The sequence below is a fragment of the Condylura cristata genome, unplaced genomic scaffold, assembly GCF_000260355.1.
Source record: "Condylura cristata isolate star-nosed mole 26May11 unplaced genomic scaffold, ConCri1.0 scaffold00015, whole genome shotgun sequence".
NCBI classification, from domain to species: domain Eukaryota; kingdom Metazoa; phylum Chordata; class Mammalia; order Eulipotyphla; family Talpidae; genus Condylura; species Condylura cristata.
Genome location: NW_004567116.1, coordinates 7,643,005 through 7,656,898, shown reverse-complemented (window position 1 = coordinate 7,656,898; position 13,894 = coordinate 7,643,005). Strand labels below are relative to the sequence as shown.

The following is a 13,894-nucleotide window of genomic DNA, read 5'->3' as shown; positions in this document are numbered from 1 at the left end:
TGGGGGGTGGTGGGGATAAAAGAGAGGATCTGTATGAAAGGGCTCAGGGCTCACTCCAAGAATACAGAGGTGCTCCAGAAACACTGTCATTTCTATTATGCTGTCAGGGATTTCCCTAAAGATGTTGAGCCTCCGATATCAGTTCCTGAAATATCCTCTTTCCTCCTGACAATATGTGGATTCTCTCTAGTAACTAGGAAGACACGGGGCACTTATTGGAGGTAGAATTAAGGCACTTGTGAGACCAAAATGCATTCAAAGGGATTAATTAAGTGATGGCTTCAACATTGTTCCAACCTGTGAATGAGGCAAAAGCCATTGATCAGCCTGCGATCCTGCGAGCGGAGACTGTCTCCTTGGGAAAGAGAAAGCACAGAGCCCTGGTCATCCCTGTGGTCTGACTCCCACCTTATAAGTAATCCTTTCTAGAGGAAGGAGAAAGACTTTTCTGTAACTGCATGGATGAATATTCTTAGTAAAGACAGAGCTAACAAGTCACCTGCCCCTGTGATTCTCCCTGCAATGTTGGCAGTGGCATTTGTTTTTGATAGTCAGAGAGAGAGAAAGTGGTATGGAAAGTGGTTATGTCAGAAAGGGGACAAGTAGAGCCGTCAACTGCCTGAGTTCTCTCTCTGCCTCGGCCACGAGTCAGCCATATGACTTCAGAACCACTGCCCCTGATCCAAGTCTTAATTCCAATATCTTCAACATGGAGATAACTGGAGAAGATAATTTTATAAGCCATGCGATTATTCAGCAAATGAAAGGGAAATGGATAATGGAATGATTCCCAGCTGCTGGTAATCATTTGGTTTCACCTGCTGCTTCTAAGCCATCAGTTCTGAGGAGTTGTCACCAGTAGCCACTGTCCAGCCTCTGTTTGGCCTCAGTGAGAAAACAATTTAATCTCAGCCAGGAGTTTAATCTTGTGACTTTTGAAATTTGGGATACAAGCTTGGATCTGCTTCAGAGCATCACCCACAAACTTCTTTTTGATGTTAGAATTTAAGGAAAAAAGAAAGCCATAGAACCTACCTGGTAACCCGTTGCCCTCTGATACAGTCAATGTAAGTTTTCTGGATTCTGTTTTAAAAATTAAATAAATGAAAAGTGCAATTCCAGTAAAATTGCAGAAGCATAATATTACTCAAATTCTAGTTTTTTATGAAATCACTTTGCTCTCTTGTATAACTCAGTAGGAGAGTTTTTTCTTAGTTTGTAACCAATAGTCCATTTTAATTCTTATAAATTTGAATCATGATTAATAAGCTTAAATTTTAATTTGAGGGCATGTATATAGTTCATTATTTGGCTAAATTTTAGCCCACTTATATTGATTAGATTTTATTGATTCTCTTGTGCTCTGTGTGAGGGTATTAGGACATTTTAAATCTTTACAGTAAGATCACACCCATACCTGATTCTTCTGAGTTTTAATATATGCATTCAATTCCTGAAGCCACAGGAAGAATCTGTTGCCCATGGCATTGAAGATGGGATGCCAGGGATGTCACTAGTAAATATTTGTCACACCCAGGTTCTGTAGAAACACTTTCAACATACTCTGTTCATTTAGTGCTCTCCACCATAGTGGGTAGCAATGCCTTTTCATTTTATAGATGAGAACATTGACACTTTGAAAAGTTGTTCGTGGTTGCCTGAGCACTAAGTCTCAGAGCAAATATTCTAGCTCAGTGAGATTAAGTGACAGGACAGCACAGGACAGCCATTAGCCTTTGCAAGAAGGCTGCCATTGTCAGCCACACGTGTTCCTGTGAGGTGCTAAATGTGTGTCTTGCTTTCTTCTCCTGCAAAAAAGAGAACAAAAACAGTGAAGTGCCTCATGGGATTCTATGAGGAACAAATGAGTGGATGCCATGTCAGGCCGGTAGCACCGTGCTGGCCAAAAACTAAGTTCTACCTCGGTGTTTGCTCTTTTACAGCTGTCATTGATTCAACACTCCCAGCAGGTCTGTACATGTAGGAACTATATTCATAAGAAGACACATGTTTCCAGGAAAATAATATGTTGGTGGTGTGCACACTTCATGATTGCTTTTTATTAGATCCAGACTAAGAAGGCACAGGTACTTCTTCAATGTCACTAGGAGAGTAAAGGGTGAATAGGAAAACATTTGTTGAGATGGACTCTAATTTATAGCTGGTTTGGACAACGCATCTGCATATACCTAGAATGTGCTTTATGTAATGATTTAACAGATTTTTACTGATCACTAATATTTTATTTTTTACTTTAAATCCTCCCTCTAGACAGTAGGACCTTATTGAAAAGTCCAGAAGAAAAATGTGATTCAAAAATGTATGGACTGTTCAGGCAGAGGCTTTAGGAGAGCCTAAATACTCTTGTTGTGTCATTGATCTGTGTTAACCCTACAGAAAGTTGTCAGAGATGTTCTCCAGTTGGAATCAGAGTTATTATCTGCCAATGTTCAATTTCAGGAGAGACAAAGGAATTGAACATTTTTTTTTTAAGATTTATTTATTCATACAGAACTGGGGTACAGGCCAGAGATGCTGAGGGTGAGAGGATTCACCAGGGACAGAGTGGGGAGCAGAGCAGGCAGATCGACGAAGTACACTGCTGAGGGGAGCAGCGGGTGGGTCAGGAGAGGTCTGCCACACCATGTGGATCTCCTCCGGGGCAGGTGGGAATCAAACTCTTGATGAAGTGGCTTAAGCTTCTTGGTGCAGTGCTTTAACCCGCTGCGCCACCAGGGAGGGCCCAGAATTGAACATTTTTTATAAATTATTACTTAAAATAACATGGGTGCCTAGTGAGGTTGAAGTCAATAGAAAAACACATTCACATTTTGTGGGTAACAATGAATTGGCACTGTAGCTTTGGAGCTGAAGGGGTTTAAGAGGAACACAGGGAAGAGGACGTGTTAAGGAAACCTTGCACATTTGTCCCCCTGTAATTCATTGTTACAGTTATGATTCTGTCTTGACTTTCAGGCAATTCTGTACCTGCATTCTCCATGCCCTGGGGATCTATGGAAGTTCCACACAATATCACAGAATTTTTCATGCTGGGACTCTCACAAAACCCGGCGGTGCAGAGAGTTTTATTTGTGCTCTTTTTGATCATCTACCTGGTCACAGTTGGTGGGAACATGCTCATTGTGGTCACCATTACCTGTAGTTCCACCTTAGCATCCCCAATGTACTTTTTTCTAGCCAACTTGTCCTTTATAGACACCTGTTATTCCTCCTCCCTGGCTCCTAAACTCATTGCTGACTCCTTACATGAGGGCAGAGCTATTTCCTTTGAGGGCTGTCTGGCTCAGGTCTTTGGAGCCCATTTTTTTGGAGGTGTTGAGATCATCCTGCTCACAGTCATGGCTTATGATCGCTATGTGGCCATCTGCAAGCCCCTGCACTACACCACCATCATGACTAGGCAACTCTGTGGCCTGCTGGTGGGGGTAGCTTGGCTGGGGGGCTTCCTGCATTCATTGATTCAGCTCTTCCTGGTCCTTCAGTTGCCTTTCTGTGGGCCCAATGTGATCAACCACTTTGTCTGTGACTTGTACCCCTTGCTGGAACTCGCCTGCACCGACACCTTTACCATCGGTCTGCTGGTGGTGGCCAACAGTGGTGTGATCTGCATGTTGAACTTCCTGATGCTGGCTGCTTCCTACGTCATCATCCTGCGCTCCTTGAGGTCCCACAGTGCAGAAGGGAGACGCAAAGCCCTCTCCACCTGTGGGGCCCACTTCACTGTGGTTACCTTATTCTTTGTGCCCTGTATATTCACTTACATGCGCCCAGCATCTACTTTACCTATAGACAAAAACATGGCAGTTTTTTATGGTATTCTGACACCTATGTTGAATCCACTCATTTATACCCTGAGAAATGCAGAAGTGAAAAATGCCATGAGAAACCTCTTCACACAGTATGAACGTGCGGGTGGACAGTGATGCTAAAGCATAAACTAAAACCATTTTACTTCTGTAATGGAGCAACCCCAAACTTTTTTATTACATATCATCTTAGTACATCTCATCCGTCCATTTATCTTTATAGAATTTCATGCTTTACTTTTTTCACTTGAATCTGTGATTTGATTATAAAATGACTGTGAAATACATTGGCTTGTATGTTCATTATCTCAGTTTTAGAAACGAGGGGACTGTGTCTCATGGTTATTGGTTAATCAAACTGATTTATTTTGAAGGCACTAAATTCTGACAGTCAGTTGATGATTTTTGATCATCCTGAAGATCTGTAAGAAGCAATCCATGTTGGTACTTGAGTTTGGGTGATTATTATTTTCTAGGTATAGCATACAATAAGGAGGCAAAATACAACATAAGGCAAATAATGTCACAACTAGCCATGTCCAGCAGCTGGTGTCAGGCAGGCTCAGCTTCTGTCCCTCTCATCATCCCACGTGGCCTCATCAAGTAGCTGCTACGCAGAGCAGGAGGGTGAGATCTGGAGACAGACCAACCTAGGTTGCTTTTATTTCCCACACTTACTAATGGCATGACCTTGAGTGAGTAACCAAGCCCCCACAGGTCTCTGATGCCTGTCTTAAGATAAAGATAGCACATGTCTAAATGTGACTGTGAGAATCACACTAACCTATGTACAATTCTTCATCTCCTTTCTGGCTCACATAACCTCACTGCCTTGCATGACATTATTATATACCTCAGTATGTTTCCTAACTTCCACAAAGAGGTTGCTTTCTTTCACTTTTTCCTCTCCAATAAGTTTGATACAGATGCTACACTGAGAGTAGACTAATTCTTTGAACAGTGATGCCAAGTGGTATTTACTTTTAGTTTTCCCAACTCATGTTCTGAGGGCTGCTGGAATATATCCATTTCCATCCCACTCTTTTTGTGGTTTACAAACCATCACCACATTTCTTCTCAGGATTCACTCTAAGAGTGTAGGAGGCTTAATTTATAATAAATTTGTTTTTTATTTGAGAAAGAATCTGGAATTTACAATGTTGTAGCATATATACTGTGTACACAAATTAAAACATACTAAAATCAACAAAAGCAATATATTTACTGTTAAGTATTTGAAAGTGGTCTCTAGAAACAAAAAATTCAGGAGGTCAGCAGGGAAAAAGTTTTTTTACATCAAACTACTTGTCTAACAGAAGCAACAGTTGCACAGCTCTTTGACAAAATAAAATTGTTTTCTTTTAGTGTTTACATTTGATAGTCTACTTAATAAAGGCAAAGTTTAAATGAGATCTTGAATCCTGTTCCTACTTTACACTACTGTTAGATAGTAAGTGTATAATTGAGTCAATTTTCCGATCCAGAAAGACATAAGAGGTCGTGGTGGGGCTCACCAAAATCCAGCTCACCTTACTTTGGGGTGCCACAACCTTATTCTAAGGGATATTTTTAAATGGCAGTCTTACTTTTGTTGCAATGTGAAACACACATTTATTTATTAAGCTCCAACTAAGTTTATTTTTTTCCTCAAATTTGATTGATTTACCAGTTGCTCACATAACTGTAATTTTGGGAGTATAGTTTCACCACCCCCACTTCTCATTTTGTGTTCACGTTTTACAACCCCTCTTACAATTTAAAAGTACATCATGTTATTTTCTTTTTATAGAATTCAAAACAGTAAAAAGGTGAAGCAATTTGCTTCCATTTAGGAGGTTAATTAATGCTGGAGGCAAGATGAGAACACAAATGCTGCAATGTGTTTTATTGCTGTGGAGAGGGAACGTTTGTAAATCTTGAACTTAAGAAAAAGTATATTATATGTGTATGTGTGTGTGCGATTACCTTCTTCATGTCTGTACCTAGACAGGAAGTGTAGTTTGAAAATACAGAAGGCTTCAAGTGTTTGTGCATCATACTAGCTGTTCTTTTCTGTATTGTTCTAATTTTTAGTACTTATGTCTGTTGTCGAGGCGAGCACCACAGATGTTAGAAAAATTCATCATAAAGCCTCTTGAAGGCATTTTTTTCCTACTGCCTCATCCTTGTTTTCATATATTGTTATTTTCCTACTTTTAAAATAAAACTTCACTTCAGCTGTAATATTGGGGATAAAGAACATTCCAGAATATTGCTGTTGATTTGTTTCACAACCACAGCCATGAAAGTATTGTAACTTTTACATTGTCTTATGCTGTTCTTGTCCTCATAGGTTCTTTCTGCCAAAAAAAAGTATTAAAAATCATATTTTATGAATGGCCTTGGTATAATGGTAACTATAATCAAGTTGCATTTAGGTTAGATTAACTTTTTCTTGTTCTGTGAAAATAAAACACTTTGAGAGTCTTCAAATCATTGTGGTTCCTGACACTTTGGCTACAGTACCCCAAAGGATATAGGAATCCTCCCCACAATGTGTGGGAGTCTAAAGAAAATTAACCCATGTAGGATAATTCATGTTCCAAGTTTAATCAGTTAAGAAGGGAGTAAGTCTCTATAGGATAGCACTAAATTTCCCCTAAATGCTCCAGTCCCCAGATTTACTGATCTGTAGTTTTTTTCATTTGTCCCCAGAGTTTCTTCATGGCGTTTTTTACTTCTGCATTTCGGAGAGTGTAGATTAAGGGGTTCAGCATAGGTGTTGCTATGGTGCAAAACACAGTCACAGCTTTGTCAATGCGGAAGGAGGTGAGTGGTCTTAGGTACAGGTATGAACACGGGACAAAGAACATGATGACCACAGTGACGTGAGAGGCGCAGGTAGACAGGGCTTTGCGCCGCCCCTCAGCACTGTGGTTCCTCAGGGAGCGCAGGATGAGGAAATAGGAAGCAACCAGCATACAAAAAGTGAGCAGACACATCGAGCCACTGTTGGCAGTAATGAGGGGTCCCAAAGTGTGAGTGTCCGTGCAGGCTAGCTCCAGGAGGGGCATTAAGTCACACAGAAAGTGGTCAATGATATTGGGGCCACAGAATGGTAGAGGCATCATGAGCAAAATCTGGACCCCTCCATGAAGAAACCCTAAAACCACAGTCATCGCCATCAGGAAAACACACACAGATCGGCTCATGATGGTCATATAGTGCAGGGGCTTACAAATGGCCACGTAGCGGTCATAGGCCATGACCACTAACAAGACGATCTCAGTTCCACCAATGAAATGTTCTGCAAAGACTTGGGTCAGGCAGGCATCGAAGGATATAGTGTTCTTCTTAGAGATCAAGTCAAAGATCATTTTGGGTGCCATACAAGAAGAGTAGAAACCATCTAAAATGGACAAATAGGACAGAAAATAGTACATGGGGCTTTTCAGGGCTGGGGTGCTGAAGATGGTGACCAAGATGAGCAGGTTACCTGCCAATGTGATCAAGTAGGCAACTAAAATCACAGCCAGTAGGATTTTCTGGAGAACTGGATTCTGGGTCAAGCCCAGTAGGATGAATTCTGTTACATTGTTCATCCTTTCGGTGATTCTCTTTCAACTGTGTGTGCATGGTCCTTCTGGAAAGATCAGTGAGTTATTTTGAGTGATGACATTTTAAATTCAATACTAAAATATTCCATTACCTATCTTGGGTTGGTAGAACTACACCTTCCAACTCTCACTTTGCATATCATTGTAAAGATGAGTGGAAACTGGTTAAATTTATTCTTATTTTAATTTTTAATTCTTTTGTTTAATTCTTTTAAATTTCATTTTAAGACAATTTTAGGTTTACAGAAATGTTTAAAAGTAGAGCTTCCACCCTCTGTCACCCAATTTCTTATGGTTTAATTATCAAAAGTAAGAGATTAACATTGTTATAATACAGTCAAGTGAAGTTCAGACTTTGTTAGAATTTCAATTTTCCTACTAATGTCCTTTATCAATTCAAAATCCCATCTGGATGTATGTGAGATTACTTGTACAGGTGCTGTGAATGTTGTCTTAAGGTGATAAACTTTCTTTTAGCTCTAAAAATTTCATAATTGGCTTTCTTTCACTTTTGGGGGGCATTTTCAACAGCAACAGTTATTTTGAAGTTTATATTTATCAGCAAGAAGATTATAAATATGTGAACACAATATTCTTTTAAAGGTCAGATCTGTATATCAAATTTGAAAATGTCATACCTTTAGCTGTACCAATTGTGCTTTGTGAGCAGTTAAACTGCCAATCAATGCACATGCATACTCTCATACGGATCAACTCCAGATGAATATTTTTTTTCCCTCCAAAATGACAGGGAACTATCTTATCACAACCACCGAGCAGCCATAGATGTTGTGTGACTCAAGATGACTCTCAGCTCACTGGTTCCAAATCTTTGAATGTGGAATGTAAGTGGTACAAACTGGCCTGAAAAGTTCTCTATCTTTTTCAAATGAATATTCTGTATAACTGACCTTTCATGACATACAGAATAATGCTGTAGACTAGGAAAACAACCTATTCACATTAAAAAAATGAAATTAACTGAGTCATCAGTTTTCCTGAGTTTCTGATTGACAGGAAAGAAACGTTAGGCTCATTTAAAATAGTAATACAACTTTTCCTTCTGACATTAATCTATTAAGATGAATTTCAAGTTTTCATTGCTAGCTGGTAGAAATATTGGATGCAAATAAGAATATATATTTATATATTTTCATAGAATGATCTGTGTGTGTATTTTCAAGAATTAGTACATGTTATTACAAAACATGTAATATGTACTTTATTCCTCATCACTTCCTCCTTTCCCCAGTTCCTGCCCAAAAACTACATATTTTTCTTCATACATTCTGGACACAGAAGTCAGTAGCATCTTCTCTCTGCTTTACTCACTAACTGACAGAATGAGATTTCATTTTCAGGGAAGCTCAGTTTCAGAGTTGTTTCTTCTCTATTCATGGTCTTTATGAATGGCGACAGTTTGTTAATCATTTATAGTGAATAGCCACACTCTAATTTCAACATGAAAGTCATAAATGAGGAAAAAATTTCAAACAAAATTGTATCCAGTTAGTATACATAATAAGACAAACATATTTACAATATTTCAAAACTGACTCTAGTAGCTACCAACAATGTCTAGCATCTGACAATGTTTCTATTGATATTTCATGTTATTTGTCTAAATTCATTTTTGCAGAAAAAGATTGATCTTTATTCCACAGAATCTAAATACAGAAGCAACTATGTTGAAAGTAACTTGTCCAAAGAAATTTGATTAGCTTAAAATCGGAGGAGAAAGGTTTTGTTATCACTGACCTGCGTCTGGTAGACTGGATCCCTCGGTTTTTTGATGGAGCCAGGTCATTGCTTTCTTCCCACCACAGCACAAGCCACACAGCTACAAATGCCCTACTTGAACTAAAAAGTGGGACCTTGGAATTCTTAAATCTCTATACTACTCTCCCAATGTTGAACACCTAAGTTTCTTTCCGTTCCCATTATATGGCTGGATTTATTAAAATAGTGAGCTATATTAGTTAGGAATATTCTATAAGTCTAGGAATTCATTTCTATTCACATTCCTGACTTCTATGAAAATATAATTTGGATTCAATTAACAATAAGAACAAGAAAACAATTCTTCAAAAGCTACCCTTTGAACTAAGAATGTATCAGTGAACCAAATCTATTTCAGTGGATATTGTTTTCCTAAATCAAGTCTGCCAAATGTTTGTTTCCCAGAAAGACCTTGAGATTCCCTTGGATTCTTGACTTATGCCATCAGGCTAACCCACACTGAGGTGAGAGCGGTGTCGCCCAAACACGTCTGCAGCCTGTGGAACCATGCCCCCACTGCAGTTGTTCTCACACAGGTCCATCTGTGCAATTCTTTCTTCATTGACCCTAGAGAAATGTTTAAATAGATTTTCTTGGCATATGGGATTTGATAATTCATTGATCCTTCATTACTCAGGGGGCTAGTAACTTCCCTGCTATAGTCTTTGTGGGATCATCATCCAGCATCTTGTGTTTTTTCCCACTTGACTCCAGAAACTTCACTGGAGGCCAGTTTTAGAACTGCAGTGAACTTCGGTCAAACATGTCTGTGGTTAGTTAGGGTGAGACAGGAAGGTAAATGGAAAGCCTTATTATGGAGGGCTTACTCACTTCGACACTGGTGAACCTGGATAAGAAGATACAGGCTAGTTTCGGGTATAGTTTAGAGTTTAAAGATGAGTTTTCCTATGAAAGCATGATTTGTACAAATGGCAAGATTGTTCTTACAATGGAAAGCCCAGTTGACTGACTTAGAGGCAGGATTCCCAGCTACTGAAGTTTGAGTAATGTAAGTCATTGACATAACAACTATTTTTGACTATTTTGGGGTGAATATCCAGATGACAGATTCTCATGAACAATTCCAAAGGAATGTGACTTTACACCCTGTCTCACAAGGAGAGAATTCAGGTGTTAGATTTAAGTACAAGGCATTCACACAGTAGCCACTGAGAAATTCACAGTCAACTACTTATGTATTTAGATATCGAGAGGGAGAGAAAGAATGAAAGTCTTTAGAAAGGAGCTTCCACTAGATTTCACCCACAGCTTCTGAGATGATGACAAGCTGCTGTCACCCTGCTGAAAATCATCTCTCTGTGTTATTAACCTTTTAAAATCCAAAATGGCACATTCATCACCAGAAAGGGAAACAATGCCTTTACCCCATGTCCAGCAGTTAATTTTGCACCCCTTGGCTGCCCACTTCACTCAAAATCTGTTTTCTTCTGATATAGATGTTGTCATGTGGGAAAATAGACATAATGTTGCTTTTACTCTTTAACCATTTTTAAGTTTACAATTCAGTGATACGATGCATGTTCACATTGCTCTATAATTATCTGCATCAACATGTCCTGTGTTCATTTAAAAAAAATGAGTGATTTGTTATTGAGTTGTATGAGCTCTTTATATATTTTGATATTACTCCCTTATAAAATATATGGTTTGCAACTACTTTATTTCATTCTTTAGGCTGTCCTTTCTTTTCTGGCTAATAGAAACTTTTTAGTTGGATGTATTCACATTTTCTATTTTTGTTTTTGCTGCTTCTATTTTTGTGTGACATTTAAGCATTTATTACCCTGTGCCACTGGGCAGAAAAGCTGACTTTTCTGCTATTTTACTTCTAGGAAGTTTTAAAGTTTCAGTCTTTAACCTATTTACATTGTTTTTTGTCTATGGTATAAAGGTCTAATTTCATTCTTTTGTAGGTGACAGTCTGTGTTTTCCTAGACACATTTCCTCACTTATATTACCAGTCTCCCATCCTTTCTCCAAAACCTTAGTGACAGAGTACGGAAGATATGGGTCAGTCAGGTGATGCAGGCAACGACCTTGTGAGATATACAAGTGGGCTCTGGAGCTCTGGCTGCTCTTTAAGTTGTACTTAAAGGAGACATTTTATAGGCAGAGAGCTATTCTTTCTTTCTTTTTAATTTATTTATGCATCCAGAACTGGAGTACAAGCCAGAGGTGCAGGGGCGGTGAAAAGCTTCACCAGAGACAGAGTGGGGAGCAGGACAGGCAGATCGACGAAGCACTCTGCTGAGGGGAGCAGCAGGCAGGTCAGGAGAGGTCTGCCGCGCCATGTGGGTCAGCTCATGGCTGGGGATGGAACTCACGGAAGTGGCTGTGGTGAGCTTGTAGTGTGCGTCCTAACCTGTTGCGCCACCAGGGAGGGGCAGGCAGAGAGCTGTTCTGCCAAGTCTTGGCTCCATGTTTTCTTTTTGTTATAGTTGTTAAATTTAACATATAGCATGCTTTAAAATTTCTATTGCTTTATAACTCATTTATAACACATACAATGCTGGGAGTACACCCACACCAGGGCAGGTGTACATGCTTCATTATCCCTCCTCTGAAGCTCCAGTGCCACCGATTCCCTTTCGCCCTCCTCCCTGCATGACCCTTCCCCCCAGCCACCATACTTTGCAGGCTAAGAGGTATTTTGTTAACTTTTGCCACTTTGTTATTTATATTACAGATATGAATAACCATGTGGTAATTTTCCAACTTTTTTCACTCAGCATAATTGCTCAAGTTATATCCATATTAAGTTAAATCAACTTCACACTTGAGGAAAAATGCATGTATTTAACTTAGCCACCTATAGATCACACAATAACATATCTATGTTGATTACAGTAGGTGGGATAAAGTAATACATTTTGATAAAAATAATGTTATGCTTGTTAAATATTTTAATTATCTGCTACATTTAGTTGATGATGGAGTCTATAATGGAAACTTTGCAGAGTTGCTCTTCTGTGTATAGAAAATCAGCGATTTATGGTAAGCTTTTTATGTTGACTAGCAGTGTCTCTTTATGATTTGTAAAAGCTGAGAGGTTACTAATTAGAGATGTCGGTTGTCATTTAATCAAATACTGATATTATCATGATAGATGATCCATTATAGATTCTTGAAAGCAGGAGGAGAAAACTAAAAGTCACATATTTTGACTTTGAGATAGGAAAAAATATGTTGGAGGTGCAGGAAGGTAATTTTGAAGCAAATGAAGAAGGATTTAAATGGTTCTTTAGGAGAATTGGGCAAATGCTTCATTAAAGAAACAGTGGGATTCTTTGGCAGTGTGGATGGGCCATTTGGAATGGTTGACATGAATTCAGTGCAGATTAATTATATCCTATTTCATGACTTTTTAAGTATTTCAGGGAATACACTCAAGAGAAGTCTTACAATAGGATTCTTTCAGGCTTTGGGAGTAGCTGTGAACATGTTATGAAAAGACAAGAGTATTAGAAATGTAAATGGTTCCAAATTTCATGGAGGAAAATTTGCTATCTATATCAAAGTGTTATAGATAAATATCTATATCTACCCCGTCAATGTTTATCAATATGAGGTATGTCCAGCAATTCCATGAATTTGTCATTTTGCTGGTTTACACCATTATATTTTGTAGGTAGCTATTGTCTTAGATTATAAGCTCATGTTGCCAGGGACCATGTCTGTGACATTCACTAAGACATTCCTGCCATTCAGTAATGTATTACCTTTGATTAGGTGGGGTGTGACAAGAAATCCTTATTGAATGAGAGAAATAGTGAAATGTTAAGGCAGTTAGTTTTAATCCTAATTTCCTTGATCTCAGCATACCACATTACATATGTGGTTAAGGGCAGTTCTTTCTCCTTACTTATGTCTGTGCAAACATCCTTTACTTTTGTCTCCCTTTATAATAGACTCATTCTTTTGAAAAAAAAAATGGAGGTATGAATAAGGGACAGTGAGACTGTCCTTTCTGCTCTGTGGGAGGAGATCTATGTGAAAGGACCTAGGTCCCGTGTTCAGAACACAGAAATTGCTTATAAATGTTGGTTTTTGTTGTTTTCAGCCAGGGATTTCCCAAAAGATACTGACCCTCCAATATCAGCTCTTGATAATATCATGCCTCCCTTTTCCCCTTGGCAATCTATAGGCACTCTCTGGTTACTAGGAGGACATCAGAAGGCAAACATAAGGCACTTCTTGTGAGTCCCTCCTTGTATTCAGAGTGACTAAATAATGGCATCAATGTTGTCCTAACCTGTGAATGAGATAACTGCTATAGCATTTGATCCTGCAAGGGAAATGTCACTTTAGGTTGTTGTCTTTATATTAAGGGGTTGCCACATGGGTTTTGGTCAGACAGACTTGGATTTGAATTTTGATGGAGCCAAATGGTGCCTGATCTTGAATAATACAATGAATCAATGAATAAAATGAACCCTTGATTTTCCAAATAATGAAATGGATACAAATATTATTTTACTTATGGACAGTAGTGAGAATTAAATAACAAGATGCATATATAGCAGTTTTCACGTAATAATCACAATAAAATGCTGCAAAAATTATTTAGACTAGTAATATTTTATTGATGCTATTATATGACCCAGTATAGATAGAGTCTCCATTATGTGGGAACAATGAAATTCTTTAGACATAGATACATTCATAGGCTGA

General features: G+C 38.7%; 2 protein-coding genes across 2 annotated transcripts in view; one reads left to right on the top strand and one right to left on the bottom strand.

Annotated features, from left to right (window-relative positions):
* Positions 1–3,944, top strand: part of LOC101632805 (olfactory receptor 4C3-like) — an 8,757-nt gene extending 4,813 nt beyond the window's left edge. Inside the window, exon 3 of the mRNA XM_004683553.2 lies at positions 2,977–3,944. Coding sequence (XP_004683610.1) covers positions 2,977–3,944 — 968 coding nt within the window. The remainder of the gene's footprint in view (positions 1–2,976) is intronic.
* Positions 3,945–6,487: 2,543 nt separating this feature from the next.
* LOC101632581 (olfactory receptor 4C45-like) lies at positions 6,488–7,408 on the bottom strand. The gene has a single exon (XM_004683552.1). It carries the CDS (start codon positions 7,406–7,408, stop codon positions 6,488–6,490), a length of 921 nt encoding a protein of 306 aa, XP_004683609.1.
* Positions 7,409–13,894: the final 6,486 nt, after the last annotated feature.